The 11384-nt window shown below is 55.0% G+C and overlaps 1 protein-coding gene across 1 annotated transcript; it reads right to left on the bottom strand.

Moving 5' to 3' along the window:
• Window positions 1-8781: 8781 nt before the first annotated feature.
• Window positions 8782-11182, bottom strand: N4BP3 (NEDD4 binding protein 3; the record flags this gene model as incomplete). The annotated part of the gene is made up of 4 exons (XM_084244194.1): window positions 10810-11182; window positions 10083-10610; window positions 9435-9689; window positions 8782-9309 (listed from the first exon to the last, which is right to left on the bottom strand). The coding sequence occupies exons 1-4, from the start codon at window positions 11128-11130 to the stop codon at window positions 8782-8784; spliced, it is 1632 nt and encodes a 543-aa protein (XP_084100320.1). The 5' UTR covers window positions 11131-11182.
• Window positions 11183-11384: the final 202 nt, after the last annotated feature.

The following is an 11384-nucleotide window of genomic DNA, read 5'->3' as shown; positions in this document are numbered from 1 at the left end:
CGATTTATGCAAATTAAAAATACAAGCAGGACCTCCCGCTGGCTCAAGGGTTTAAGCACTGCACTAGGAAGCGGTCTGCAGACTCTGCAGCACAAGTTCGATCCCCAGCCGGCCAGGGAGCAGCCCACATGGAGCAATGGACCTCTCCTGTCGCGCCAGCTGCTCCCCTCAGCAGTGTATTTCAGTCAGTCTGCCTGTTCTGTTCCCCGCTCTGTCTCTGGTGAATCCTCTCACCTCCGCATCTCTGGCTAGTACCCCAGCTCTTGTATGCATAAATAAATAAATCTTTAAAAAAATATATAGGCAAACAACCAAGGACACACACAAATAAAAGGAGATACACCAAACACAGCAGAGGGTTTCAGAAGGATAGGGATGAAATGGAAAACATAAAACAATACCAAGGAGAAATGGTCCTGCATGGACTTATTAAACTAAAAATGAACTGAGAAGTGTAATTATTTTATTTTATTAAAGAATTTTTTTTAAAGATTTATTTTTATTTATTTATACAAGCACTGGGTACAGTCAGAAGTGCGGGAGGGTGAGAGAATTACCAGAGCCAGAGCGGGGAGCAGAGCAGGCAGAAGGACCGAAGTACACTGCTGAGGGGAGCAGCGGGCGGCAGGAGAGATCTGCGCGCTATGTGAGACCCTCCTCCGGTGGCCGGGGAGCAGCCGGGGATCGAACCAGCGCTGCAGAGCCTGCAGGCAGCTTTGCAACCCAGCGCTCAACTGCTGTGCCACCGGGGAGGCCCAGAAGTGTAATTATTTTAATAAAAATTTGAAAGTTAGCTGAACTGGGTAAACAGAACTGCTTGCATGTATTCCAGCCAAAAAGCCCAAAAGGTTAATTCAGTCTTTCCAAGGTGAGATCCAGCCTCAATCAGTTGGTCATCCTCGCCAGGTATAAGGATGAGTGAGGGTGTGAGTTTGTTTAACAAATTTCATGATTCTCATGTGAAATTATCCACCAAGGTGGTTGCTCCAAAACAACACATCAGATCCTGTTATCCCTTCGATAAACACTGTCAGGTTTGACACACAAGCCCATTGCAATTGTATAGTCGTTTCCTCTGCATAAGCTGTCCCTAAGTCCAGAGTACCTCGGCATTTCTCTGCACAGAAAGCAAAAGATGCAGTTTAATTATCAGGTGCCCAGGAATTCCTCAAAGAAATCTCCTGCCTCCTTCTCTGCTTCACAAACCTCTGTCAAAGGTACCCAGACCACGCACAGTCTCAGCACTGGGGCATTGCTACTACCTGTTCACGATTCTAGCCTCTGAGCTGCTCAGGGCTGGAGTCAGTCTTACCCTCTCCCCATTCTTTCTTCTGTCAGTGCCCAATCCAGGGCCTGGTTGGCAGTGGGTATTCAGGAAATATTTGCTGATTAAACCGCAGTACATTCCCTAGCCCTTGGGCTAGGATGCTTGAGCTTGAGGAGTGGACAGGAAGAGACAGGAGTGAAAAATGAAAATCCCCCACCAAGACATGGATGGGGGTTTTGTCCCAGTCTTCAGCATCCTGAAACACAAGGGCCCCTTCTAGGTCAAGACAGGGAAAGGAAAGTTTGTGCTAATCATAAAAAAATCTCCGTTGCTTAAGATAGAACTGGAGAGCTTCCATTGATTCAGCTTACACTTTTGCACTCCCCACCTCTATTCACTCTCCATCCTCTCCATCACACCTCTGCTTAAAACCCAATTAGATCCCCACTATATTAACAACAAAATCCACCCTCTCTTTTAATGGCCTACCTGGCTCTATGAGTCAACTCCATAGAGTTGACTCTCCCCTCCCTGGATACACTCCAACCACACTAAGTCTTCTTTCTGTTCCAGTTTATTTCTACCTCAGGACCTCTGCAATGGATGTTCTCTCTGTCTGGAACACTCTCCCCAGGCTAGCCCTTTATTAGGGTCCAATATAAATGTCATGTCTTCAGAGAAGCTCTTCTTCATCACAGTATTTCATATGGTTCCCTCTGCCCCAGCCTCACACCAGTTATTCCATCACATCACCCAGTTCCTTTACGTCACTGCACAGATCTATGTGAAGTGCCCAATCTTTTGTCATTAACCAAAACTATATCCATCATTTCCCCTTGGACAGCAGCCCCCTACTGGGAGTTTCGCCTGCAAATGACTGGCAAACTCCTACTGGTCCTTTAAAAGCTCAAATGCCCAGCCTGGCCCCTGCATGCCAGCAGATTACCTCGGAGCCGGCCGGGTCGCACTAGGATGGGCCGTCCGAGTTTGAGCGGCTCCCTGGCAGAGGCGGCTCCTCCAGGGTCGTATGCGTCTGTGAGACTCCAGCTCCGGGCCCCGAGACCGACGACGGAGGAGAAAACAAGCCCAAGGGCAGAATGGTGCGGGGGCTCAGCCGGGGTGCTTCGGAGAAGGCCCGGCCGAACTGTAGCCTACCGCACCCCCGCCCCCGGCCCGGAAGCCCTCCGGCTCCAGCTGGGCCCCGCAGCCCTAGCCCTGACTTCCGGCGCCGCTGCCCTCGGAACCGGAAGAGGCGGCGGTTGCCCCGCAGCTCCGGACTCACCCATTCGCGGTTTCTCGAGGGGGAGGAACCTTCGCGTCAGCCTGGGCGTCCCCTCTCGCGCGCCGAGAGTGGAATCGCCCGCCGGGGCCGGGGAAGCCACGCCTCCCGCCGTCGGGGCTTAGCGTCCGGCTCTCTCCTGACCCTCCGGGTCGGCGGGAAGGAAGCGGACGGGCCCGCTAGCTGGTCCTCCCGGCGCGCGGGCACCTGGCCAAGAGGGCCTGACCCACCTCCCCGCGGACCTCTGCCCCAGCGCCGGGGCTCGGCGAGCCGAAGCGCGGAGCCGAGATATGGCTGTTCTCCCCGCCCTCCGCCCTCGTGGAAAGACAGACGGTGCCCGCGCGGCCCGCGGCCCGCCGGGGCTCGTGACGCCCCCTCGATGCTCTTCTTGAACCAACAAATGATGTTTAAAAGTAAACGCCTTTTTCCCCCTACACCAGCGTCGCTGTTCCCCTCAGCCATCCTTAACCCGCCAGACACGTTTAACAGAAGGGAGGGAGGGTGGGAGGCGGAGGCCGGGAAGGACGGCGGCGTGACGGCTGCGCGGCCGTCCTGAGAAGAGGGGAGCAGTGGCCCACGCCCAGACTGAAGTCACGGTCAGCTCAGGCACGCCCCGCCCCACTCTCGCCCGGCTCTGCGGCGACAAAGGCAAAGAAGACCCCCGGCTCCTCCGGAGGCCTCAGGGGTTACGGCCAGAAACAGCTCTAGAGCAAGGGCTGCGTCCCTGTTGGCCAGACCCTGCTCCTTCCCGGAAGGTCTCATCCAGGGCATCCTCTCCTACAGCCCTACACACACACACACACACACACACACACTCCCTCCTACAGCCCTACACACACACACACACACACACACACACACTCCCTCCTACAGCCCTACACACACACACACACACACACACACACACACACTCCCTCCTACAGCCCTACACACACACACACACACGCGCGCGCGCACAGAGCAAAACAAAACAAAAACCTTGCACAACCTTCCTTTGTTTTCTCGATAGTGTTACTCTTGCACAATCCAATTTTGTTTTTCTCAAAGAATATGACTTGAAATTACCTTGTGTTTATTATGTCTTCCTGGACACCCCCCCCTTTTTTTTTTAAAAGAATAAAAGCTACAGCGGGTCCAAGACTTTGTACTCATCATTGCTGCATCTCCAACACCATGTGCTTGGGACACATTAGCTGCTCAGAAACACTGCGGCAGCCTGCATCCTCCGCCTGTGAATCAGGAAAGCGCGATTCAAAAAGCTTCGGAAACGCGCCGAGAAAGGGGGCGGTGCGGAGCCGCGCGGCAAGCCCCAGGGGGCGTCAGAGCATCCCCAGAAGGAAGTCTGCGCCCCCGGAACCTGGGTGGTCCCGGCCCACGCGGGTGTAGAGAGGAGAGAACACTGCCGGGGGGTGGAGGTAGAGGGACTGGCAGCCGGCTGAGGCTTCCCCGCCTCTGAGCCTACCGGACCTCACAGGATTTTCGCGAACGCCCCAGGCACCTCCACTTTCTCTCCCAGAGCTCTCGGTCAGTCAAGCTGAGTATAAGTAAAGCCTGGCTTCTTCTAGAACTTTGAATGTGCTTCTCACAGGCTCATCTTTGTCATTTCACCTGTGTCATTTTTTCCCCTGCGTGTACCCCTTCTTGCTCGCGGTTATGTTACTTGGCCTTGTACTTGCTTTGTTATAGAGTCGATTTTATCAGTCTTGGGATATTGTTTTTATTTGGGGGTGAGGGAGTTGCTTCAAAGCAGAAAAACTTAACTGTTCAGTGCATACTTAAAAGGGGTATGTGAAATGGCCCTTCACATTCTTTCCACTAAGATGTAGTTTTATTTTATACCAACGTCATATCTTTACTTGCCACTTTGTAATATGCTCTAACACACACGGTAAAAAAAAAAAAAAGTTTATTGAACAGATCAGGGGTTAACTAGAGTAGCAGGGCACAGGGTAATGGAGGAGGTAATGGAAATGTTCTGGATCAAAGCTCTAAAAAAAGTGTACCCTAAAAAGGGTGATTTTTTTTTTTTTTTGGTATGCAATTTACACCTTAAATGGGTGGTGGGAACAGGTACACAAAGAGCACACTATATAAATCTTAAAAAAAAAAAAAAAAAAATTGCCCTGGAGTGCTCGTGAAAATTCAGCCTTTCTAGTCTCCAGAAAGGGAGTTTTAGAAGCCAGCCCCCAAAGGGGAAAAGATGGACACTCCCATGATGGGGGTGGGAGGGGAGTATGGGAGGTGACATGGTCCCTGCTACACTCTGGGACCTGGGAGCATCCCGGCCCATCCCTGGGAGACAGGCTTTCTCTTTCCTCCACCTGTGGAGCCCTAGCTGGCCTCTGTTCCTGTCCTTCCTAGCCAGCTTTGGATCATCACTGGCAGGCCCCAGAGCAAAATGACAATGTGTGGAGCCCTTCTCAAAACATTAAGACATGCAAGATGGCAACTGCAGAGAATTGCACCAAGTGTAGCGTTTTTCTGAGGATGTAGCTCCGGGCTCTGGCCTATCCCCCTGGGCTGCCTGAGACCAGTCCACAGCCTCAGGAGGTTAAGTCCTCCAGGACCAGCTTCCCAGGCTGTCCCGGGTCAACCATGCCTCCTGTCACCTCTTTCCTTTTGGAAGGGATAGGACCCTCTCTCAGACTGGCCCCAAACTTACCTGTGTCCAAGTTCAGGCCTACCCTAGCAGGCTGTCTTCCCAGGCTACTCCTGAAGAAATCCAACTTCCCCTTAGAGCTTACCCCATTAAAGAAAAAAAAAAAAATTCATGACCATTGTTAGAGGCTTTATTTAAGAAGGGTTACCACAATGGGGTTCCAGAGTAGTAGAGTGTGGGCTCAATTCCAAATATTAGGAAAAGTGGAATTTATAGCAAGGGTGGGGTGGTGATGGTGGTGGTGGTGTTTGGCCAGGGGAGGAAAAATGACTCAGGAATCAGGGATTCTGAGCCGTCTCATTGAAGGCAGGTCCGAGGGCTGCATCAGCAGGAGTGCAGGTGAGGAGCCTCATTAGATGTGTAAGGTGATCAGATTTGGAGGCTGGGGATTCTGGCTAAACTTAGCAGGAATTCTTGCTAGAACTGGACTAAATAAGGGAGGACACAGAATAAGTCCAGGCCTAGTTAAAAAGTACCTATCCAAGTTTGGTCAACCTTTGCCACCCTACCCGCCACCTACACCTGGAGTGATAAGGGAGCCAGCTCTCCTCTAAACCCCTACACACTCATGCCTCTGCTCTCTTGTGCCATCTCTTTTGTTTTTATTGCAACAAACAGCACATTCTATTTCTCTTCTAAATTCAAAAGACAGAGCTAAGGCCCCCCCTACCAGGGTGGTGGGCTATGCAGTCAGAATTATGACTGTGGGGCCTATGCCCTCTTGGGAGAAAGGCTCCCTAATATTTACATCCCCACAGTCTCAGAAATTTACTTCATGCCCCGACAGGGTCCCTCTGACTTTTCCTTGCTCTGCTGTCACTCATCACCACGGAGGGTCTGCCATTGTCCCCATGTATGTTGCATTCTTCTGGCCCAGTCACTATCATGTCTCTCTACCTACCCTCTGGGAAGGGCCACCAGGGTAGGGGACTTGATCGCCTCAGCTTCCTCATCTGAAACCATATCTGACCCTGAGGGAGGCAGCAATACATCACCCAGTCACTGGATTCTGGAGTCCTAGGGCTTAGCAGACCAACTGTCAGGAGTGATGAACACTCAGAGCTGGCATCTTGCCCACTGGACATATCCCATCCCCAGCCCAGCCCATCAGTAATTCTGGGCTAGAGCCAGAAAAGGTTCTTGGGATGAAAACAGAAGATATGGACCTGCCTAGGCAATTCCAGAGCCCAGAGAAAACAAAACAAAACAAAAAAACCCACAATTACAGTAGCAGGCAAAGAGCTGGTGGAGAAGACATACACAGGGTCTGGGCCCAGAATGCTGCAAAGGGTCAGTGGGCACCACTAAGTGTGACACTTCCTCAGCTAAGAACAGGAAGGACCTAGGTAGGGAGCCCTGTGTGTGTGGAGGTAGGGGTAGGGTAGTGGGCATCGCCCCTTGGTTGTGGAGAAAATTGGCTGTCTGGACCTAGTCTGCTGGGGGAGGAGCCTGAGGGCAACTGGGAAGCTGAGGGACCCAACAGCAGTAGGAGGGAGTGGTTGCCCTGAAGCAGTAGCTGCACAGTGGCACCTGTGAGCTGCTGGCCTGAGCCACCCAGCCGGCTTGGGGACCAGGAACTGGTTTGCCCAGCAGGGATGAACTAACAGGGATCTGGTTCCCTTTGAGACTCCCAGGTTGTTCTCTGGTGCCCTTCCCCTGCATCTGGGCCTGGCCTTGGTTTCTGGCACAGCTGCCAAGTTTTGGTACCGCCCACCCATTCCCCGCTCGCTGTACTGGCCAGCCCAGCTCCCTAATTGCTGGGTGGAGAGCTATTTTCAGGGCTGGTACACCAAAAGGTGGACCCTGGTCACTGGGATCCCTCAACCTGACCAGCACTAGGGCCAGGGAAAGACCCTGAAAGAGTGGGGAAAGAGTGGCTTGGCTTTGGACAGGGGGTTGTTGAAGGGCCACTGACTCAGAGACTTTGGTCTATGAAATGGGCTACCCATTTCTGACCCTAGGCAGAGGACCTGAGCTCAGGATGGGTCTAGACGGGTCTCAGTTAGGCTCAGGGACTGGGGGTTGGAGGGGAAGGAACGGGCAGAGGGAGGGATCAAGAAGCAATCCTCCAGGCCTCCAAACCAGGAGTCCCAAACACACCCCCTTGGACACACCCACCACCCACAGCACATCTCTACACACCTGCCACTCACAGGGCCATAAACACAACATCCTCACAACCAAGAGCTCACACACCATTCTCCACCCTAAAAAGGCGGAGAACCCAAATTCACATCCCACAGCCCCATTCCCATCGGTACTGCTGTGCTCCCACAGGACACTGGAATCTGCCAGCTGGGGTCCTGTGGGAGTTCCCGGGTATGGCCAGAGGAGAAGGGACTGCCCCCTATGTGAACAAATTGGAGGTTTCGAAAGAAGTAGGAGTAAGCCGCTGACCCACCAGGGCAGAGTCTGGGAGGGGAGACGTCTGTATGCTGGCTGCTCTGGCTGCTCTGGGACAGGAAGCACAGCAGCCCAAACCCTGAAGGCCCAACAGCACCTGGCCCATCGGAACCCTCCATGCACAGCAGCAGTTAAAACAATGCTCCTGGAAGGACACTGAGTTTCAGAAAAGGGGGGCTGCTTCCTCGTGGAACAGAGCTTCCAGAATATAACTACATGGCCCTCCATGCCTTCAGGGACATGTTTCCAGTCCTTGCTGGGGTACCAAGTGTCCCCCAAGCTTTCTCTGCCTTGTCTCTGGCACCTTCCCACAGCTCCCCTATCACTGTGGAGGGAAGGGTGCACCAGTAAGACAGAGGATGGGAGGCGCATTCAGAGAGAAGCAGAGTCCTCCTGGAGCTTTGGGTGCTCCAGCAGAGGCTGTCTTAGGCCAACACTAAATGCAGAAGGGGCCTGGGCAACTGGGGTCCAGGCTTCCCACCAAGACACTGCTTCATGTTCTAGCAAGACCTTGGTTGACTTGCCCTTTTGTTATCCTAGGTTCCCTGGCGTTGTTCCTTCTGAAAAATCCCACTGATGCCGAAGAAAGGAATTTCAGCCCACACAGCAGCTACAAAACTGTGATGCTGGTGCAAGGATTCCTCTCCAACACACATGCCCAGCTGCTGCACACACAGGCATGGGCCATGCCCTTCTGCTAATGGTGACCATGGAAGGAGCTCCAGCCCAGGTAGCCCCTAATCTCTACCATTCAGTATTTTCTAGACTCAAGTGGGGAACAAATCCAATGGATTACCAGGGCCCTCCTCATACAAAATATGGTTTTATTCTGGGGAGGCCAATGTTCCCATCCCAGCCTCCCTCCCTCATGCCTCTGCATCTTGGGGTTCTTCATTCCCCAACCTCTTTCCTTGGGCCACACCTACTCCAGGCAGCAGGGTAGGGCCCTGCCTAGGTGCTTCTCTGCCAGGAGGGCCTTGCCCTGGCTCCTGCTGCTGGCACCCTTTCCAGCCCACAGCCCCACTGATCCCTCCTCTCAGCGGGCTTCCCCATCCCTGGCTGGCCTCGCAGATCTTGCCCCTGGCCAAGTAAGAAAGGAGCCGACCGTCTCAGAGCGGGCTTGTCCACGCCATCTTCTGACAGTGCTTTTGCTATCAGCTTGCTCCGCTAGCCTCAGATCTTAGAGGACTCAAGTCGAGGACTCCAAGGTGTGGGGGGCTCCCGCAGTGCCCGTAGCTCCTGCTCCAGTGCCTGGTTGCGGCGATACATGTCCATGTAGCTCCCCTGGATTTCTCGCTGGTAGCGCAGCACCCGCTCTTTCTCCTCCTGCCACGTCCGCCGCTCTTGCTCGAAGCACAGTGCCTGCTCCTGCCCCCGGAGCCTCTCCTGCAACAGCTCTGCCCTCAGCTGCTCAGAGCCATCTCCGGCCTCGCTGCTTCCGGCCTCCCCTAGCAGCCCCCGGCTCTTGCAGTCATCAGTCTCACAGCTGCCTGGAGCTTCCTCCCGAGGGGCCTGCTCTTGCAGGCTTCGCACAGCCTCACGCAGCCGGGCTAGCTCTGCGTCCTGAGCCTGAGTTTGTGCCCGGCTGGTCCGCAGTTGTGTCTTCAGGCTGAAAATCTCAGCCAGCTTTTGCGCTAGCTCAGCCTGGGCCTCTCGCAGCTGTTGCTTCAGCAGACTAATCTCCGCTGTCTTCTGGCACACCTGGAAGGGGGCACAGCATGGGCAAAAGCCAAGCAAAGCAGGGTGAGGGGGACTAGGACGGGGCAAGCAGAGGACAGAACTGTAGTTATGGGGATGGGAGAGTTTCTATGTGCCTGATTTCTCACCTCCCATCGGGCTTCCTCCTCTGGTCGAGCACTGGGGTCGGCCTCTGGGAGGGAACCTGGGGGCCGGGGCTCAGGGGCCAGGCCCTGTTGTGCCCGCAGCTCCTTGCGCAGGCGCCGCTGCTCCTGCTGGGCCATGAACAACTGTAGCTGGAGGTTGCGCTCACTGCGCTCGGCCTTCTGGGCCACCTCATGCAGCCGTTCCACATATAGGCGCTTCAGCTCAGACAGCCATAACCGCTGGCGCTCCTCTAGCACCTGTCACAGGAAAGACATGCTTAATAGAGCCAGCACACCTATGGCAGACCGGCTTGCTAACACTCCACCCACAGCGATGTCCTGTGCCCCAACACCAAAGGGCCCAGGGACCCGTGGCCCAGTCACACATGTACACTAAAGTGGGATAGCCTCCAGAGGTGAAGGAGTTTCCCCAAAAAATGACTCTCTAAGGAGAGTCTCCCCGGTCCCACACAAGTCCTAGCAAGGACCACCAGTGATATGACATCTCTGCCATGTGGGGTTGAGGTTAGGTGCCAAATCATCTCTTGTTCCTTGCTTTGTGCCCAGAGCCAGATGGGTGGGCTGGCTGGGTACACCTGTCTATATTCCAATGCAAAGGAAAGACCAGGACCCTGGGCAAGTACTCCTCACCTGCGTGAACGGATTAGAGCCATCCTCATCCCCAAGACCCCGCTTGAGCTCCTCACAGGTCTCAGGCAGCACAGCTACCACCTCCTCGGCTGTGGGGCAGGAGAACTCGTAGGGGGGTGGGGGCTCCGGCAGGCAGCTCAGCACAGCCAGTGGCCCAGCCTCCTTGGGGCTCCGTGAAGCCCGGTCCAGGGAACCCCCAAGATGATTGATGTGGCCCAGGGAGGAGCTGAATGGACCAGAGCCGGTGCCGGGACTGAGGCCAAAGCTGCCCCCACTGGAGGAGTCAGACAGGCTGGGCTCCGGCTCAGGGCCACCCTCATCCAGGCTGAGGGCATGCAACAGTTGGGCCCGGGCCTGCGCCTGGCTGGCCCGGGGCCCAGGGCTCAGGGGCGGATGGCAGGCCAGCGTGTGCAGGCTGCCATTGCTGCGCCACAGCTTCTGGCCCTTGTGGGCCGCCAGGCTCTGCATGGACAGGAAGCCTTTCCCGTTGCCTGATACAGGCTTGAACACCGATGGGCGAATGCGGCACTGCAAGGAAGATAAGGGAGGTATGAGGACCCAGCCCCATAGATCCCACAGCCCCAGGGATCCTCTTTGAGAACACAGGGCAAAGACCCAGGCCACAGCAAGATTTTCACATCCCAGCCAACATCCCAGCCTCAGGGTCTTTAAGAGACCCAAGCTCCCCACCACCACCCTCCTCGCTGCAGCTCAGGCTGAGGCGCACCTTGTCGAATCGACCCCGCTCAGGCAGTGATGTCTTGCTGAAGTCACCAGCCCGGGGATGTTCCCGGTAGTAGAGGGTGGCATAGTCAGCAGGCTCATTCCGAGGGGCCCGCTTGGAGGTCTTGCTGTCCTTCTTGGGCAGGTGCAGGTAGCTGAGGAGCTCACGCTGGCCCAAGCCCTTCCGAAGGAGCCCATCAGGCTGTCGGGAGCCCCTGGACCCTGCGAGTGCAGCCCGCAGCTCTTCAGGGGAGAAGTCCTGCCGTTCCAACAGGCTGCCCACGCTGCCCATGGCAATGCCTGTAGGGCCTGGGGCTGTGGCCATGAAGTTTCAACAGGGCACAGGCAGCTGCTTCTGGGAATCAGGAAGGTCCATTAGGGGCAGCCAGGCACTTGCAGCCCAACTCCTCTGATGCCCTAAAAACAGGTGCTAGCCCTTGTCCACTCCCCACCCACTCAGGACCAAGAGAGGTAGATGGCGGTCCCAGAGAGGAACTGGGACAGGATTCCTAGGTTGGCAAGAGAAAGAGGTACAGTCCCAAAGCCCCCTGTCTGGTGCCCAAGATCCAGCTAGTGGCT

Source organism: Talpa europaea (genome assembly GCF_964194135.1).
Source record: "Talpa europaea genome assembly, chromosome: 9".
Classification (NCBI taxonomy): Eukaryota; Metazoa; Chordata; class Mammalia; order Eulipotyphla; family Talpidae; genus Talpa; species Talpa europaea.
The sequence above is the reverse complement of the archived record's forward strand: the minus strand, read 5'-3'. Positions and strand labels throughout refer to the sequence as shown.